Source organism: Panicum virgatum, chromosome 9N (assembly GCF_016808335.1).
Source record: "Panicum virgatum strain AP13 chromosome 9N, P.virgatum_v5, whole genome shotgun sequence".
NCBI classification, from domain to species: Eukaryota; Viridiplantae; Streptophyta; class Magnoliopsida; order Poales; family Poaceae; genus Panicum; species Panicum virgatum.
This window is the reverse complement of record NC_053153.1, coordinates 82441417-82460496: the sequence shown is the minus strand read 5'-3', so window position 1 is coordinate 82460496 and position 19080 is coordinate 82441417. Positions and strand designations below refer to the sequence as shown.

Sequence of the window (19080 nt, the reverse complement as noted above, 5' to 3'; positions counted from 1 at the left end):
AAATTTTATAGTGTGAATGCGAGATTTTAATTATAGGGTCCGGCTCTTGATGTGGAGCCCATGTGTAGTTCTAACCACGCTGCTTTGCACAGAGTAGCTGCCAGTCGTACTGAGTCATCTCCAACAAATTTAAGTCAATTTCGATAAAATTTTATAGTGTGAACGCGATGTTTTAATTCTAGGGTCCGGCTCTTGATGTGGAGCCCACGTGTAGTTCTAACCACGCTGCTTTGCACAGAGTAGCTGCCAGTCGTACTGAGTCATCTCTAACAAATTTCAGTCAATTTCGATAAAATTTTATAGTGTGAACGCGAGGTTTTAATTCCAGGGTCCGACTCTTCATGTGGGGCCCACAGGTAGTTCTAGCCACACTGTTTTGCACAAAATAGCTGCCAGTCGTACTGAGTCATCTCCAACAAAATTCAGTCAATTTCGATAAAATTTTCTGATATAAACACGTGGTTTTAATTTCAGAGTCCAGCTCTCACGTGGGACCCACATTTATATATAGTTATACTATTTTGTAAAAAGTATCCATTTCAACCCACCCCAACCCGCCTCAACCCGCATTTATATAGAACCCGCCCCGACCCACCCCATTAACTAATACAACCCATTTTAAATCATCCAAACACACTCCATTTCAAAACCCACCCCATAAAACCCATTTCAACCCAACCCATTAGCAGGCCTACCCACCACTAGCACTAGGCAGCTCTGGGCGTTCGGGTAATTCGGGTAATTTGAAAAATTCGGTATCTAAAAATGCTATCCGAAAATTTCGGGTATTAATTTTTTCGGATAAATTTCGGATTCGAGTTCGGATTTTTTCTGAAATACCCCATCAATTGCCTCTCCTATTAGCCAACAAGTAAAAAAAATGAAATACAAAAGTAAGATCAACATATCGTCCAAACAAACAAGCAATCAATGAATAAAAACTATTAAAATTTTTATTGGGTTGCTAGGGTCAAGTGAGTGGATTATGCCATAATTTATTGGGTTTTAAAAGAGTTCGGGTAATTCGGATACCGAGAGTCAAAATCCAAATTACCCGAATTAAATTCGAGTTTTTCAACTTCCTACCCGAAATAGTGATCGGGTAATTCGGGTTCGGGAAATTGTGCCCACCCCTGCCGGTAGTAGTACAGAAAAAACGGAACGGGGGGCACTCTCGTCATTCCGGCGCTGATTTGAGCGGCCCCCACCCACCCGCGCGGCGCTCCTCGATGCCCGCGTCCGGTTCCCGGCCTCCCGTGGGCCCCGCCCGCCCGATTCATCAATCAGCGCAATCACGCAGCACCACCAAAGCCTCCTCTCTCGGCACTGTTTGCTGTGCTGGTGTTGGAGACTGCTGCTGGAGTGGTGTGAGAGAAAAACACCGCTGACTAGTGGACAGAGGCTGCTGTCTGTTGCTGGCGCTAGCAGAACAGGGTCCTCTCCAAGGCGTGCGGGTGGTGTACTACAGTGGCAGGCCCTCTTTCCTTTCTTCTTCCCTGCCTTGGCACGCCCTGCTGCTGGTGCTGTCACCTTTCCCCATCCCCCGCCCGAGCCCTCCTGCTCCCTCCCTCCCCTCCTCAATTCCACAACCACACCCAAACCCAAACCCTAGTGCTTGAGGAGCCGGGAGGCTGTGACCTTCTATACGCCGCGCGTCTGTGCACTGCAGGTCACAGCTCCGCCACCTAGGAACCAAGAGGATCTACGACTACTAGCTAGGTCTGCTCTCCTCTCGCCATGCCCGCGCCTCTCTAGTGTTAGTGTAGATCTCTCTCGCTTTTGGTGTCTTCGTCCTCTGGATTTCTCCATTTCAATTCTGCCTCCGCAATTTTAATTTCGTTTAGGGATCTTATCCGCCAACTGGAACCTCGAGCAAGTATTGTCAAGGGACAGCCGCTAACGAGGAGGAGACTCGAGACTTGACTTCGCGTCGGCAAGGGACCAATGGCCGCGGTGGTGGCCATGCCAGGGGGAAGCAGCGACAGCGGTGGATTTGATAAAATTCCCGGGATGGACTCGGGGAAATACGTGCGTTACACCCCGGAGCAAGTCGAGGTGCTCGAGCGGCTCTACATCGATTGCCCCAAGCCAAGCTCCTCACGGCGGCAGCAGCTGCTGCGGGAGTGCCCCATACTTGCCAACATTGAGCCAAAGCAGATCAAGGTTTGGTTTCAGAACCGAAGGTACGTCAGCCACCCATCATAACTTACTGCTTCCACCCACTACAATGCCTTCCCCGTGTTTTCCTCAACTGAGCCTGTCTCCTTACAGGTGCCGCGATAAGCAGCGCAAGGAATCCTCTCGGCTTCAGGCTGTCAACAGAAAGTTGACGGCAATGAACAAGCTCCTTATGGAAGAGAATGAGCGTCTTCAGAAGCAGGTCTCTCAGCTGGTTCATGAAAATGCGCACATGCGGCAGCAGCTGCAGAATGTAAGTTTTCGGCCTTGTTGCTTACACAATCATGTTATGTTAGTGCTCAAAATCCTTTGCTCCTACCGTATTAGTACTACATACGTACGTCGAGTTGGCGAGTTATGTCAAAGTCCAGTTCCGTGCATTATTTTGTACCTTGAATGTTGTGCTGTACCAGCGGATGACTTTCAGATAATGCATGCCAACAAACTCATGCCCATGAGATGTTAATCCCACCTTAAGCTGTATTTTTACCATTACAATTTCCTGATAACATCCATTGATTTGGGTACAGACATCACTGGCCAATGATACAAGCTGCGAATCAAATGTGACTACCCCTCCAAACCCTATAAGGGATGCAACTAACCCTTCTGGGTAAGTAAATCATTCTGCGAGTCACGAGAAGGATCCTTGTTGCATAACCTTGCCTTTTTTTATAATGCAATTTTTTTTCTTGATTCAGACTCCTTTCGATCGCTGAGGAGACCTTCACAGAGTTCCTCTCAAAGGCTACTGGGACAGCTATTGATTGGGTCCAGATGCCTGGGATGAAGGTTATATGCCAATTCTACTTTCTTTTTCTTGCTTGCATACCCATATTTTTTTTTCATATAGGTGCCAGGTGCTAACTACATTCTGTTTTGTGATTTTAGCCTGGTCCGGATTCGGTTGGTATTGTGGCCATTTCGCATGGTTGCCGTGGTGTTGCTGCCCGTGCCTGTGGTTTGGTGAATCTAGAACCAACAAAAGTATGTATTTCAATTGTTTGGGACTTCATGCTACCATTATTGTCATTCCTCGTTTTTTCTTTGTTCTAGTGTGTTCCATCTGCAAGTGTTTTGTGTCATCTGGGTATGATTAGGCACTTATATATTCATTTATTTGTAACCTAAGTCCCTGAGCAGCCTAATAAAACTCCTAAATCTTTATTTCATTGTACAGATGCCCTTGAATATTTTTCATATTTAACCTACCAACCAATGCCAAAATTTTAGCTGTTAAGTGTAGTATTTGCTTTCAAGAAATTCTGTTTATGACATGTCTGTGTTCGGAAAGGTCATAGAGATCTTGAAAGATCGTCCATCTTGGTTCCGTGATTGTCGAAGCCTTGAAGTGTTTACAATGTTTCCAGCTGGAAATGGAGGAACAATTGAACTTGTCTACATGCAGGTGGGCAATTTTATTTTGCTCCATTCATGATGTTTATTCAGCCTTTCTACCGAACCGCGTGACTCATTTTTTGTTGATGCTATTATTGTTATGTTCCTACAGATGTATGCCCCAACAACTTTAGTCCCTGCACGTGATTTTTGGACGTTACGATACACAACAACAACGGAAGATGGCAGCCTTATGGTATGTGTGAATCTGAACTGCACTTCTATTTTTTTTTCATTGATAATGAATGAGCCAGGACACATATTTGCTAATCTTCCTCCCATCTCTAAGGTCTGTGAGAGATCCTTGAGTGGTTCTGGGGGTGGTCCAAATGCAGCCTCTGCACATCAATTTGTAAGAGCTGAGATGCTTCCAAGTGGGTATTTAGTTCGCCCATGTGAAGGTGGGGGTTCCATCGTGCATATAGTGGACCATCTAGATCTTGAGGTCTGGTTTCCACTTTGTATTTGTATTTTAATCCTTAGATGCACTCAGTCTATATGTTGTCCATTTATGATTGTATCTGTTTTTTTTTCTTTCAGGCTCGGAGTGTACCTGAAGTGCTTCGACCACTTTATGAGTCTTCTAGAGTAGTTGCTCAGAAAATGACTACCGTGGTACATGCCTGCAATTATTTGTTCCAATGTTTTCAGTTTAAATTTGTTAGTTTCATCATTTGTCAATAGGATTGGCAATCATAAGTTTGTGGGAAGCTATTTATTCATAATTGAAAAAGTCTCTTGTATATGTACTAAATGAGTAATGACATATGTACACTTGATTGAAGTTAGTTCTGCAGATGTGTTCGAAACTTCAAATAGCCCATTGTTGTCACTACTTGATGCTAAAATTTACAAGCTGCTATATGTATCCAGGCACTGCGGCACCTTAGACAAATTGCTCAAGAAACAAGTGGGGAAGTAGTTTACGCCTTGGGCAGGCAACCTGCAGTCCTACGGACCTTTAGTCAAAGGCTGAGCAGGTAAATTTTTATTGAAATTTCGTCCCAACTCTCATGTAGAACTTGTTGTCCAGTTAAAAACATCGAATTTCATATGCTTCTATTAGGGGCTTTAATGATGCCATTAGTGGTTTCAATGATGATGGCTGGTCTATAATGGGGGGAGATGGAATTGAAGACGTCATAGTTGCTTGCAACTCAACTAAGAAAATTAGGAATAGCAGCAGCGTGGGGATTACATTTGGAGCCCCTGGAGGCATTATTTGTGCTAAGGCGTCCATGTTACTGCAGGTAAGGGTGATCACTATGTTGTGAGTTACCTTTAAGATCGTACTACTTGATTTGGACTTTAATGAATAGATTCCTGGCTGTGCACCTCATAACTGTTAATCTATGTATATGAGATGCCATAATTGTCAGTGCTAAGCGAAAAGTGGCAAAATAGATGAATTTTTGGTCGTACAAGAGTATTGCACACGAGAGATTTACGGATTATGCTGAAATGCAATGGTGGACTGCTGGGTGTTGCACCCTTATGTTTGGTGATTGGAAGAGGTCCTGCCCAATTTGAAATCAAAAATATGATATTGATTTTAGTGTCTTTTACTTGATAATTCCCAATATAGCTTTCTCGTGCAAAAGCTTCATTTTCTTTTAGGCAAAAAAAGAAAAAGAAGAATGAGCCATGCTAAATCCTTACATGTTTCTTTATTGCTATTCTAGAGTGTTCCACCAGCAGTACTGGTTCGGTTTTTGAGGGAGCATAGATCTGAATGGGCGGATTATAACATTGATGCCTATTTGGCTTCATCACTAAAGGCTAGTGCGTGCTCACTTCCCGGGTTGCGACCCATGAGATTTTCTGGGGGCCAGATGATCATGCCGCTAGCTCACACAGTGGAGAACGAGGAGGTATGTTTGCGGTTATTTTTATGGAAAAACATGTGTGAGACATTTAGTGCTATAATTGAATTGAAATGATATAAATTACTAAAACTGAATCATTTGGTTTCCTTCACACTGACTTTGTTATTCCCACCGTTAGTGTCATTCTCATTGTTGGCTACAAATGTTTGATGTACATATGACTTATTAATTACTGTCAATGACTACGGAATAATTCACAGATTCTTGAAGTTGTCCGCCTTGAAGGGCAATCTCTTACTCATGATGAAGCTCTTCTTTCAAGGGACATCCACCTTCTCCAGGTAGTATTCAAGTCCTATCGCTGAACGAAAAATGTCTAGTAGCACAATTTCACTGTTAATTGGTAGCTTCTCAATATTATGTTTATAGGACCTTTGACTTAAAATTATTTGGTATGCTCTTAGGATATGGTGGTTTATATTTGGTTAATTGTCTCTTTTACAGTACATCAAATGATCTAATCTGGCAGCCAATGGAGTAAGAACTGGTCCATGTCTGTTTAGTAATATAATAATTGGAGTCTTGAACAAAGAAATAGGTCCAGCATCCAGGGTATCCTGAACAATTTTTAAAACTATGTATTGCTAATTGGTTACTGCCATTAAGTATATGATGTGTATGGAAGGGTTGACCTTCCTACAAAACTATTTAGTTTATATCATTTATGAATTGCTGACCTCCCCTTTGTATTTTTTTTGATGAAACTCTCCTTTGTATTTAGTTTATATTATTTATTTATGAATTGCTAATCCCTCCTTTGTTCATTTAATTTTCAGCTTTGCACTGGAATTGATGAGAAATCTGTGGGTTCCTCCTTCCAGCTTGTGTTTGCACCAATTGATGAACATTTTCCGGACGACGCACCCTTGATTTCTTCTGGCTTTCGTGTTATACCCCTTGATATGAAAACAGTTAAGCATTGCCAACGACCGTACTTTTTTCTTTCTATTTTTCCCCCATAGGCAACTGCTTGGTTTCCCATTTTGCTATTCAAAGACTCACATTTCTGCCATTGACCTATTGTATGAAGGGATTGTAATATTTTTTAGGAAAAATTTTCCCTCTGTTCTAGCTAACTGTAATTTGTTACCTAGTTTAGTTTTTCAAATATACGAAAGTTTTTGTCTGCTGAAATTCTCTTTCCACTGCAGTTCTTGATCATTGTTTCTCATGCAGGATGGTGTATCCTCTGGTAGGACACTAGATTTGGCATCTAGTCTTGATGTGGGCTCTGCTGCACCCCAAGCCTCAGGGGATGCATCTCCAGATGACTGCAATTTGAGATCTGTGCTGACAATTGCCTTTCAATTCCCTTACGAGATGCACCTTCAAGACAGCGTTGCAACTATGGCCCGTCAATATGTCCGTAGTGTTGTTTCTGCTGTGCAAAGAGTTTCCATGGCTATATCTCCCTCCCAGTCTGGTCTAAACGCTGGGCAGAGGATGCTTTCTGGCTTCCCTGAAGCAGGCACATTGGCTAGATGGGTTTGCCAGAGCTATCAGTAAGTGAAGTTATAATTCCCTTTTTTTATGCCGTTTTGATTCTTTTCAACTGTAAGCTCATGGTTCTTTTCTGGGGCTCCAATTCAGTTACCATCTTGGTGTGGAATTACTTAATCAATCAGATGAAGCTGGTGAGGCATTGTTGAAAATGCTCTGGCATCATCCAGATGCTATTCTGTGCTGCTCATTTAAGGTACTATAAAAGTCTGACTCAAATCTTAACTTTTTGTGATATATTCAACATACTTCAAAATCAGACCCTTCAGCCCATATTGTTTATGCTTTTGCACTAAAACATCCGTGCTGCCTTTTGAACCTAAAAAAACTCGACCCAAGGGTAGAGACATCCGATGGCATTTGCTCTAAAAGTCGAGAAGAGGCACCCTTCAAACCTAATACCAAACTTATTGTTTCAGGAGAAACCTATGTTTACGTTTGCCAACAAGGCAGGGCTTGACATGTTAGAGACATCCCTTGTTGCCCTACAAGATCTGACTCTAGACAAAATCTTCGACGAGTCTGGAAGAAAAGCATTGTTCTCAGATATCTCAAAATTGATGGAACAGGTTAGAACTGCTTCGATGCACCCCCGACAATAATACATCCTCCGTTTGGAATGTCCATAAATGACGAATAGTTATCATGCTCTTAAGTTTGGAATGCCCATATGTATAATGAATATTTTTCATGTTCTTATTCCTTGTTTTAGGGCTATGTGTACCTGCCGTCGGGAGTGTGCATGTCAGGAATGGGTCGCCATGTTTCATTCGATCAAGCTGTAGCATGGAAGGTGCTAGGTGAGGACAGCAACGTCCACTGCCTGGCTTTCTGCTTTATGAACTGGTCCTTTGTGTGATGTTGAGTTGGTCTCTGTGATTAGCATATCCATTTTTGTATGATCTCGACAAGGGAAATCATCAGCCGTGATAAGGCTTACGTCGCACTAGTTCTAGGTCTCGGATCCAGTGTATTTTATGACGAAACTGGAGGTTATGCAAAGTCTGATCTCACTTTCATTTGTCGCCTGACCATAAGCAGGCAGTTTATCTTGTTTTGTTTAGGACGTTGCTAGCATCTGGTTGATTTATGCATCCAACCTGATGCATCAGATCAATCTTTAAACTTTCGCTTCTCTCAGCCTTGACTGCTTTTCTCCATTCAGATGGAACTTGTCCAGAACTCCAGATTCTGCAAGTCAATACGATCAGCTCCTGGGACTGGAGCAAAGATTGGGAGAAAGGATGGTTGGCAGGACAAGACGGCAATATTTTTTAGTAGTACATTCAGTCGCTTATTATCCTTAGCATCGCTTAGTAACAATTCACCAATCACTAAACCACAAACTTTTCAGAGGACAGCTGAAGACCGCTCGCATTCAACCGTCGATGAACCACGTGCTTACAACAGGCAGCCATTGAGAACTTTGAAAAACTCGGTGCTTAAGAGCTCTGCTTAAATCAGGCAGCCAATGAAAACTTTGAAAAACACAAGTGCTTAAGAGCACCCATCCATAATCACACCGCCCACCATTTGCAGCTTAAGCCTCCACTAGATTACAGCTCTGCGTGTTTCTCGTCAACAAAAAATAATTGTAAACGTGAAACACACACTTGTTGCAAAACTCAATTTGACTGGGATTCGACCAAAATCCTTGTAAAACTGGAAACTGGAGCATATGGAGAAGAATGGCGCACGTCAGACTCAGTTCAAGGAAGAGCACGTCTCTCGCATGGTGGATGACAGCACTGGATCAACAATGGATGAAATCTGTAACAAAATTATGATTCTTTCTTCTCTTCAAGCTCCGGTTCCTTCTCAGCTGCCTCTTCAAATGTCTCTCCCGGGACAAGCTCAGGGACATCATCATCGTCCTGTGCAGCTGCAGTGGCACCAGTCTCAGCACCAGCGCCTTGTTCGGCTGGCGGATTCAGCCGGATTCAGCCAGCCACAACAGTATTTTTCTCTCACGCAAAATCAGCCCAGCCACCAGCCAACCAGCCAGCCAACAGTATTTTCCTCTCACGCGAAATCAGCCAGCCAACCAGCCGAACAAGGCGCAGGTACCTGCTTCTGGAACTGCTCAGCGAGCCTCCGAAGGTTGTCCAGGTTATCAGGGCCTGAAGAGGAGTAAGCCAAGATTAGGCAAGCAATACCAAGAGTTGTTTCACAACAAGCAGACGCAATTAATCGAAGTGCATTCAACAAAGCAATGTAACGATATTCATACCCAGTTGGTTGATAATCGTTGGCAGCAGGTCCTGCAGACCTGTTCAAACAAGAAAGCCAACGATTAGGGCCACAAAACCTCCAATATAACAGAGAAATGGAAACCTTCCTGATACACCACGTTGAAGAATTGTATTGGAATAACAAAGATCACGTATGGCTGAGTTTGCATTAAACATTAAGAAAGATTCTTTATAGCAGGTTTTTATTTTTATATAATTCAGCGCAAGGATCATGGAACATATAAGGAATTAACGGCATTATATATTTAGAAAACAAGGCTATTCAAATTCACATCATTAGCAGTTAGTTGCAATCCTTGCTCTTACAGCATGTCGAGTAATTCCAAGTTAAGAAGGTAGGCAAGACCAACCATTAAGACATTGGACATAATAACCAAGATAGTATCATATAGTCAGGCATCAAACCATGTCTAAGGCACCAGCTATGAATTTGTGCAGAGTGTATAAATAGAAGAGTACTCAAACTACGATCAAGCATGCACAGATTCTAAAGAAAATTATCCACTCACTTTTCGTCTGTGGTACTCCACTGACCACCCATGTATTTGCAGGAATAGATGCTTGCACTGCAGCAAACAAAAAGATTGACAATGTTAGACAAAGTCAAGGACCAGCATAAGTGCATGGCAAGATTTCACCTTTAGGGTTCTGAAATTGGATCACAACATCATCCTTGAAAATGTTGACCTCCTCAATACCAGGAATAGTGTTCACTCCAATTCTTTTTAAAGTACTTTGAAGCCTCTTGTCATCGGTGGTTGTGGTCTTGTGAACTGCCTTCTTCTTCCTGCCAACAGAATTTCCTCATACGTTATCAGTATGGAACCATGGGTCCAGAAGAAACTCCATGACAGCACATTATTGTTAGTAGGGGAGGGGGAGAGCTAGGCTGAAAAGGATCTTTATCACGACACTAGCTCAGGTGCTTAGGCTATCTCCAACCATTCCCCCTCTCCAACTCCCCCCAAACGTACTATTTACTATATTTTACTACCTCCCTCCAAAAGATTCCCCCCTATAACTCCTTCTCTTCAACAATTCCCCCCATATCTATTCCCCCTATATAGTATCTGTCGTGGTGTGGAAAACCACAGCCGGGTGGCGAAATGCACCCGCCTAATCCTAAGTGTAGGATGTGTTTGGGGGCAGTCAAAGAATGCTCGATCTAGAGGCGTAAGAACACGAAAGCACACAAGGATTTAGAGTGGTTCGGGCCGCCGGAGCGTAATACCCTACGTCCACTGTGTGATGTATTGTCTGAACTTGTGTGCAAGCTGAGGGAGGAGCTATGCCTGTCTTTGCATGTGTGAAAACTTGTGTAACTCCGTGTCTGTGCGAACCTTCTTTTCTACTGTGCATGCTCTCCCTTTTATAAGCCCAAGGGGAACAGTACACTGAGCGGGACCCCGACAGGTGGGCCCGGCGATGTATTATAAACTACAATTTGGCCTTCAATGCCTCAGATCCGGAGATCTTGTCGTTGGCTTCCGTACGTAGCTTCTGACCAGGGATGGTCTTGAGCTGTCCTGTCGGAGTAGAGTCTAGCCTCTGGAGCCGCGCGTCGACGTCATGATGAAGCGCCGAACTACTGACTCAGTCCGCTGTAGCAGCGTGCACTGTTGCTCCAGTTAGTAGCTGGTCATCATGACTCGTCGCCCACTCGCGCGGCGCTGAGACACTGCTGCGTGCCTCGGTAACAGACGAGCCGCCTTGGAAACATGCGGGATTACCGTGTTGTCATGTCACGCCTGTCCAACCCGTGAGTGGGTATCTGATGCCCTGCTCTGGCAGCGCACGCCCCAACCACCAGCATTTAATGCGGCAGGAGGGCTGGCTTCAGGCAGAAGACTCGTGACTGTGGGACACGTGGCGGCACCGGACCCGGGGGGCCGGCGGCCGCGCCCACAGGGGCACGTGGCGGTTCCGGACCCCTGCCCAAGCGGGGAGCGGAGGTTCGGATGTCGGCCCTGTGGGACACGTGGTGGCGCCGGACCCTGGGGTCGGCGGCCGCGCCCACAGGGGCTTGCGAGGGCTCCGGACTCCCTACCCAAATAGGTTGCTGCGTCCGGGTCCCTTGGCTGGCTCGATGACTCAGGCCTCCTGGAGGTCCGGCTTCCACTTGTAGAGGCCCAGGTCCGACCCGCGGAGGTTCGGGAGCTGTCCGCGGGGGTCCGGACCCGTGGTCCGTGGTTGCCGCTCCTGAGCGCCTTCGTCCTTGTCTTGTAAGAGAGGGTACTCCTGTCTGAGTGTACCGACAGTGGCCTCCGGGCCCACCTGCGGGTGAGGTATTAACCCGCAGGTGGGGCCAAATCCATGTCGTGGTTGACGCCTGCTCGGACGGACCGCGCCGGTGTTCTTCCGCGGGGGAATTCGTCCCCTGCAACCTGGCCCCCCGTCCTGTACACAACTTAGGACTGGTGTTTAGTAACTTGCCCACGTGGTCCCGGATCCCGTTGGCAGAGGTCCTTTGAGATACGCAGCCAGACCTGTGGAACAGAGCTTAGGAGGCCAGGCCTCAAGCTAGAATGATCCCGGATCCCGTTGGCAGAGGTCCTTTGAGATACGCAGCCAGACCTGTGGAACAGAGCTTAGGAGGCCAGGCCTCAAGCTAGAATGAGGTCCAGACCTCTAGGTACGCAGTTCCGGGTACTAGGGCACCTGTTACAGAGTGGTGGAGTGCGCAGGCTCAGGGTATGGAACCAGGATAAGCGGCTGCACAGGGCTCCGGACCACCCCCGGGAACAAGCACCTCTTCCCCGAAGCTGGCTCCCAAGGACCCGGACCCCCCTCTAGCAGTAAGAGGGTCCCAATTTGAACCACATGCCGGCCAACTCAATTCAAACACAGGAGTGGGAACCACGCGGGGGTTAGTGCAAACAGAATGCGTAGATTGAAATTGGAATGTAACATCCTTAGAGGCGAACTGAGAATAAACTTTTCCTTTATAATTAGTTGTACATGAGATGTGCGATGTAAGCCAGAACACGAGTTTATGAGGCCGGAGCTGTCCGGACCTCCGGGCCCCAAGTCTTAGGTACTACGGTACTCGCCCTAGGGAGGTAGAGCATGCAGACTTAGGGTACGGAACTAGGCTAAGCGGCTACACGGCTCCGGACCTCCCCGGAGGGTGAGTACACTTCCCTGAACCTGGTTCGCAGAGGTCCGGACCCCTCCACGGGGGAGGCTCACCGGACTGTACCACACGGAAGTACTACCTAGTTACAAAGGAAAATGTTTTATTCCCTGCTGAGCCTCTAAGGGTAGGACTTACAGAGATGTAGAGTCGGGGTGCGACCGGAGTCGGCTTAACATCGGAGAGAGCCACCAGAGTCGGCTTAGTGCGACCGGAGTGGGCTTTCCGCCGGAGCAGGCTTGGTGCGACCGGAGTCGGCTTTTCGCCGGAGCGGGCTTGATGTGACGGGAGTTGGTTTTCCGCCGGAGCGGGCTTGGTGCGACCGGAGTCGGCTTTCCGCCGGAGCGGGCTTCCTCACATGAGTGAGGTATGCTGCGAGCTGGGATTTGTTGAAGCTGTGCTCCCCCCAAACCTACTTGATGACGAGCTGGAAGAGCATGACCCGCTGTCGCCATCCTGCTGACGCGGGCGCTTGCCGCGCGAGTTCTTGCCCCCGAGCGCTCGCCACCTGAAACATGGTGATGTCGAGCCGATGATCAAGCGAAAACCAAGCAGCCCCTACCTGGCGCGCCAAATGTTGTGTGGAAAACCACAGCCGGGTGGCGGAATGCACCCGCCTAATCCTAAGTGTAGGATGTGCTTGGGGGCAGTCAAGGAATGCTCGATCTAGAGGCGTAAGAACACGGAAGCACACAAGGATTTAGTGGTTCGGGCCGCCGTAGCGTAATACCCTGCGTCCCCTGTGTGATGTATTGACTGAGCTTGTGTGCAAGCTGGGGGAGGAGCTATGCCTGTCTCTGCATGTGTGAAAACTTGTGTAACTCCGTGTCTGTGCGAACCTTCTTTTCTATCGTGCGTGCTCTCTTTTATAAGCCCAAGGGGAGCAGTACACTGAGCGGGACCCCGACAGGTGGGCCCGGCGATGTCTTATAAACTACACTTTGGCCTTCAATGCCTCAGATCCGGAGATCTTGTCGTCGGCTTCCGTGCGTAGCTTCTGACCAGGGATGATCTTGAGCTGTCCTGTCGGAGTAGAGTCTAGCCTCTGAAGCCGCGCGTCGATGTCATGATGAAGCGCCGAACTACTGACTCAGTCCGTTGTAGTAACATGCACTGTTTCTCCAGTTAGTAGCTGGTCATCATGACTCGTCATCCACTCGCGCGGCGCTGAGACACTGCTGCGTGCCTCAGTAACAGACGAGCCACCTTGGAAACAGGCGGGCTTACCGTGTTGTCATGTCACGCCTGTCCAACCCGTGAGTGGGTATCCGATGCCCTGCTCTGGCAGCGCACGCCCCAACCACCAGCATTTAATGCGGCAGTAGGGCTGGCTTTAGGCAGAAGACTTGTGCTTGTGGGACACGTGGCGGCACCGGACCCGGCGGCCGCGCCCACAGGGGCACGTGGCGGTTCCAGACCCCTGCCCAAGCGGGGAGCGGAGGTCCGGAGGTCGGCCCTGTGGGACACGTGGTGGCGTCGGACCCTAGTGTCGGCGGCCGCGCCCACAGGGGCTTGCGAGGGCTCCGGACTCCTACCCAAATAGGGTGCTGGGTCCGGGTCCCTTGGCTGGCTCGATGACTCAGGCCTCCTGGAGGTCCGGCTTCCACTTGTAGAGGCACAGATGTAGGGTCGAGATGGCGGACTAGAGGGGGGTGAATAGTCCTTTCTAAAATTAATTACGCCGGCTAACCGAAACTTATGCGGAATTGAAACTATTCGCTTAGCCAAGACTTCACCCCTCTAAGTATGACTCTAAGGCACCTCCAAAAAGGATCCTACACAAAGCAAATGGAGTGCCAAGCTAGTAAGAGCTCTCCTAACAATTCTAATGCCAAGACACACAAGCTTAAGCACTAGTACTTCACAAACCGGGGGAGCTCCTAAACAAATCTAATGAGCAAAAGCACAAAGCCAAACCTAAGCTCACTAGATGCTCAAGGACAAGGATACACAATCCAAATCCAAGTGCTCAACTTGCTTAGCTACACAATCTAAGCAAGAGCAACTAATTAAGCTACACAAGTTAACTAGTTACACTAGGATCTCTACTTCTAGCTACACAAGCAAGAAGTTGATTAGCAAGCTACACAAGCTAACTAATCACTAGAGAGCAACTACACAAGCACAAGATATAGAAGAATGTAAATACAATGCTTGTGATTTGGAGAAAGCAAACCACCGAGAAGAGTAGACAAAGTTGACACGGTGATTTTTATCCCGAGGTTCACTTGGTTGCCACCAAGCTAATCCCCGTTGAGACAAGCTCCAAGGTTGCCGCCGATCCTCTTGCTAGTGGTGACTCTCAAGTCACACTCTCCCACGTAGAGTGCTCACACCGAGCTCTAGCACATGATCCGGCCGAACCACTTGTTGCTCTTCAAGTCTCGCTCAACTAGAGTTGCTCTTCGCGGCTCCCGCGGGGTGAGCACAATACCCCTCACAATCTCTTCTCCGGAGCACCGCACAATCTTCTTGCAGGCTTCAACGGAGCCTCTTGCCACCAAGCCGTCTAGGAGGTGGCAACCTCCAAGAGTAACAAGCACACCGGCTTGCAACACGATCACCTAGTGCCACTCGATGCAATCTCTCAAAGCAATCGCACTAGAATCGCTCTCTCACTCGATCGGATGATTACTATCAAGTTAGAGTGAGTAGAGGGCTCTCAAGCACTCTCACACATGGACACTAAGTCCCCAAGGTGCTAAGCCTTCTCAAATGGCCGGCCACACCCTCTATTTATAGAGGGAGGCCCCAAACTAGCCGTTACACTCAAATCCCGGGAAAACTGAGTTTTCGCGGACTGTCCGCCTCACAAAAACCGGACCGTCCGCCATTTAAAACCAACGGCTAGAACTGCAATGATTATGTGTCAGAGTCGACCGTTAGAGCCCCGGGCGGACTGTCCGCGCCCCTGGGGCGGACTGTCCGCGGTTCAAAACTTCGAACCAACCGATTTGCAAACGTCTCTGACTAAATCTGGAAGTTACCGGCGGACTGTCCGCTCCCCAGGGGCGGACTGTCCGCAGTTCAAAACGTGAGCACACACAGAAACCGCAGTGTTTCTGTCCCAGAAATTTCAGTAGGAGGCGGACCGTCCGCCCCCAAGGACCGGACGGTCCGCAGGTCATTTTGGGCACCCAAGACAGAACAACCAAGTTTCTGCGCCCGTTTCAGCTTTTAAAGGCGGACCGTCCGCCCCCATGGACCGGACGGTCCGCAGGTCATTTTGGACCACCCACAGAGCCAAAAACGGTTCTGTTTGAGCTCAACCGAGATAACGGCGGACCGTCCGCAGGTCTAGGGCGGACCGTCCGCAGGTCTATTTCCAGCAGAAATGTACCTCGGTAAAACGACCATAACTCTTAGCTCCGATGTCCAAATTAGGTGATCTTGGACTCTATGGAAAGCTAATTCAGAGGGCTACACAACCCAACTGAATACTTGATCCAAAACACAATGGATCAAAGCAGTATTCCACTCCAAGAGCCACCTAATTTCCGGAGAACACCGAAAAACCTTTCTTACTTCCCAATGTTGATCAACATCAACTCCAACTCTTTCTCCTTTGCAAATGTGCCAACACAACCACGTGAACAACACCATGTGCATGTGTGTTAGCATTTCACAATCATTTTCAAAGGATTTTCACTTGATCTCACCACGCCACTCGATCCTAGCTACATTGCAATGTTAGATCGCTCAAGTGGCACTAGATGACCGATATGCAAACAAGTTTGCCCCTCTTGATAGAACGGCCATCTATCCTAAATCCGGTCATGCACTTCTCTACACAACCTTTGACCGGTGAAATGAAATGCCCTACAAGTCATACCTTTGCCTTGCGCATTCCATTTCATCTTTCCAAATATTGATGCCACACAAGCACCAAACTCCATCAAGCATTTTGATCATCTTCATGAGTCAACACTTGGCTTGATCTTCCTTGAATGATATGATCCACTCCATATCATCACATGACCTCTTTGGTCCATCGATCTTGACCTTGCTCGCTCTTCACCGTTGCCTCGGTCCATTGGCGCCAAATCTTGCCCAAGCTTCACCGCCTCGCGGTCCATCGCTTCAAAGCCTTGACTTGACCTTCTCCATTGCAACCGGTCCATCAAGCCAAGCATTGTCTTGATCTTCTCCACTTTGGTCACATGACTCCATGTCATGTCTCATATGCAATGAGCTCCTCGATCACACTATATGAGCATAGCATCAACCCTTAGCCATTTCTCCACCATGGCACATGTTGCTCATACTAGTGTCTTTGTGTGGACTAATTTCCTGTGTATCTCAACATAAACACTTATTAGTCCACCTAAGTTGTCACTCAATTACCAAAACCAAACAAGGGCCTTTCAACAGGTCCGACCCGCGGAGGTTCGGGACCTGTCCGCGGGGGTCCGAACCCGTGGTCCGTGGTTGCCGCTCCTGAGCGCCTTCGTCCTTGTCTTGTAGGAGAGGCTACTCCTGCCTGAGTGTACCGATCACTCATTAACTAACTATTTATTTATCATTTTTGAATTTTTTTAAAAAATCATACAGTATTTGTACTGTCATAATACGCATTATCATCATGTTACGGGGCTCAAACGGGATTAATATCGCGAAGAAACGGTGTGATTAGTATATAGGGTGAGTTACAACTCTCCCCGTATATAGGGGGAGCTTTGGGGGGAACCGTTGGATCGCCAACTCCCCCCAAAGCACCCCCTATGTTCGGTGGGGGGAGGTATAGGGGGAGCCGTTGGAACTCGCCTTAGGTATCTACTACGTATATATCTCTAAAGGAAGGATATGTTCCCGCACAAGTTGCCACAAAAAGGATGCAGTTTACCCACCGTACATATGGATGCCCATTGTGTTAGGTAGCACAACATAAAGTTGAATAATGCCCTACTTGCCCATTATGTTCAGTATGATATCAAAAGCGCACTTCAACTATTGCCTCTTGTGATTATATGGCACCAAATACTATGTGAATTGTAATGGCATGAAGATACTTGCCCATGTGACAATTTCATAGTAATCACCAACACTGAAGCACCTGTGAAGAGCAAGAAGAGAAAGAACCTGCGCATGCTGCCCTTTCCTCCAGTGCGCACAGCGCCCGCCATCTTCTTCAGCTTATCCACATTCATCTGCAAGACAAAGGTTACATGAGGCACAGACAAGTGATTGATGATACATAGTGAGAGAGCACGGGGCACATCCAGCGGGGGCTTCTCCCAGCCGAACACTGGAATCCGCCAAAATGGCAGATAGGCAAATCATGCTGATAAATCCAATCTCACAAGCCCCTTGCTGCTTGCCGAGGGTCAAATCTAGGGCACTGACGGACAAATTGCGGAGATTGAGCGAGTGCACAACCCATTGGATTGGAGCAATGAACCGACGGAATCGCACATGAACGCGGTCCAACCCTAGTAAAGCAAAACGCGGCAAGAGTAGGGGAAGAGGAGAGGGGCATCGGCCGGCGGTCCCGCTCACCTTTGCAAGGCTAGGCGGTGGCTGCGGCGGCGGGGCCGAGAGGACGGCGTGGAAGAGGAAGAATAGCAGATAGGACTTAGGAGTCGGAAGGCCCAACCAACCACTGCCGAGTGCTTTGCTTTTCTTCGCTTCGCGTTTGGGTTTTAACAACCGCGGGCGGCGGGCGGCGGCCAATCCTGGCCGTCCGTCCGCCTGCCCTGCGTCGGAATGGACGGACGGGGTGGGGGGTTGGGGTTGGGCTCTGGTTTTCTTGGCCTGTTCTACAAAAAACTTACAAATCCTACTTGGAGTATTCGTACACCAGAAATTCAACAGACATCGTCAGGATATCGAATCAAAGCCTAAAATTTGTCCCAGCTAGCACGAATCAAACCAAATAAACTTTCAGGCATGCATGCTAAACCTAACACTGTTGCCGTAGAGTGCAAAGGAGGCAAGAGAACAGCTCATTGCAATGCCAACGTTTTCATCTTTCAGAATTCCAACGGTGCCCTGCTTCTTCTTCTCCCCACCTTAGTGCGGTGCCTTCCAGCCATCATGCACCATTTTTGCCGGCCTGATTTTTTTTTCCATGGACAGCAAAAAGATAGCATTTAGTGCGAAAAACATAAAACCAGAAACAGACGCAGCAAATTAATCGCGAGGTGTCACAAGGTACCCTGTGACGAGACTGCTGTAGGATTTCCTCTAGGCCTTGCTCATCTATCGGAGGCATAGGGATGCTGATTCTACAAAATTCCTTCTCTCTGCACAAGCAAACCGTAGCACTTGTTTTCAGAGAATGGCTATACTCAAATCAGTATATTTTATTTGCTTCAAAAAAATCAGTATATTTTATTTGCTTCAAAAAAATCAGTATATTTCATCACTCGGTATGTGTCTTTGATTTACCTCGTTACTATAGCATCCATGTTAGTTTTCACGTAGTAAAAGTAGTCTGCACTATCGTTGCCCAACTGCCCACAAAAAAAATGCAGTTCACTGCCTTGAGAGGAAAAAAACAAAACTACAGGGAGGTTACTCCCATGATGAAACTGAGAAGCATTTGAAAATGCAACTTTTCCATATTCTAAAAAAAAATCGAAAATGCAATAGACAAAACAAGTCTGGTAGCACACCAAACTGTAGAGACTAAAGAACCTTGTGATATGAGGCACATCAAGTGTCCGACGAAGGCTTAAACATATAAGTTAATGTACGGCATGACAAAGCATACCTCTCCTGTTTTTATGTTCTC

The 19080-nt window shown here is 47.3% G+C and overlaps 2 protein-coding genes across 6 annotated transcripts; one reads left to right on the top strand and one right to left on the bottom strand.

Annotated features, from left to right (window-relative positions):
• The first annotated feature begins 1461 nt into the window (after positions 1-1461).
• On the top strand, positions 1462-8011 carry LOC120693053 (homeobox-leucine zipper protein HOX10). 3 transcript variants are annotated; one of them, XM_039976450.1, is made up of 19 exons: positions 1462-1719; positions 1845-2183; positions 2272-2431; positions 2709-2791; positions 2880-2970; positions 3070-3165; positions 3473-3586; positions 3689-3772; positions 3866-4021; positions 4117-4191; positions 4450-4556; positions 4643-4826; positions 5259-5447; positions 5663-5743; positions 6239-6373; positions 6639-6964; positions 7053-7158; positions 7382-7531; positions 7675-7983. In XM_039976450.1, the coding sequence occupies exons 2-19, from the start codon at positions 1945-1947 to the stop codon at positions 7819-7821; spliced, it is 2523 nt and encodes an 840-aa protein (XP_039832384.1). In that variant the 5' UTR covers positions 1462-1719; positions 1845-1944; the 3' UTR covers positions 7822-7983. The 3 variants fall into 3 exon arrangements, with proteins under 3 accessions (XP_039832384.1, XP_039832382.1, XP_039832383.1); XM_039976448.1 differs by having other exon boundaries at positions 1478-1719; positions 3689-4021; positions 7675-8011; XM_039976449.1 differs by having other exon boundaries at positions 1478-1756; positions 3689-4021; positions 7675-7981.
• Positions 8012-8387: 376 nt separating this feature from the next.
• On the bottom strand, positions 8388-18805 carry LOC120693054 (nascent polypeptide-associated complex subunit beta-like). 3 transcript variants are annotated; one of them, XM_039976453.1, is made up of 9 exons: positions 18735-18805; positions 18502-18589; positions 18247-18399; positions 17427-17494; positions 9853-10001; positions 9724-9780; positions 9193-9231; positions 9026-9082; positions 8388-8871 (listed from the first exon to the last, which is right to left on the bottom strand). In XM_039976453.1, exons 4-9 carry the CDS (start codon positions 17492-17494, stop codon positions 8744-8746), a joined length of 498 nt encoding a protein of 165 aa, XP_039832387.1. In that variant the 5' UTR covers positions 18247-18399; positions 18502-18589; positions 18735-18805; the 3' UTR covers positions 8388-8743. The 3 variants fall into 3 exon arrangements, with proteins under 3 accessions (XP_039832387.1, XP_039832386.1, XP_039832388.1); XM_039976452.1 differs by lacking the exons at positions 18247-18399; positions 18502-18589; positions 18735-18805 and adding an exon at positions 17844-17982; XM_039976454.1 differs by lacking the exons at positions 18247-18399; positions 18502-18589; positions 18735-18805 and adding an exon at positions 17844-17982 and having other exon boundaries at positions 8388-8854; positions 9030-9082.
• Positions 18806-19080: the final 275 nt, after the last annotated feature.

What these genes read in the sequence shown, in the direction of transcription:
- LOC120693054 (XM_039976453.1), bottom strand. Translation starts at nt 17,494, where the DNA reads ATGAATGTGGATAAGCTGAAGAAGATGGCGGGCGCTGTGCGCACTGGA. An exon ending in AACGATTATCAACCAACTGG is followed by an intron (nt 9,083 to 9,192) that starts GTATGAATATCG and finishes ACTCCTCTTCAG; the next exon opens with GCCCTGATAACCTGGACAAC. An exon ending in GCAGTTCCAGAAGCAGGTAC is followed by an intron (nt 8,872 to 9,025) that starts CTGCGCCTTGTT and finishes CCGAACAAGGCG; the next exon opens with CTGGTGCTGAGACTGGTGCC.
- LOC120693053 (XM_039976448.1), top strand. Translation starts at nt 1,945, where the DNA reads ATGGCCGCGGTGGTGGCCATGCCAGGGGGAAGCAGCGACAGCGGTGGA. An exon ending in CTCAGAAAATGACTACCGTG is followed by an intron (nt 4,192 to 4,449) that starts GTACATGCCTGC and finishes ATATGTATCCAG; the next exon opens with GCACTGCGGCACCTTAGACA. An exon ending in AGGCGTCCATGTTACTGCAG is followed by an intron (nt 4,827 to 5,258) that starts GTAAGGGTGATC and finishes TTGCTATTCTAG; the next exon opens with AGTGTTCCACCAGCAGTACT.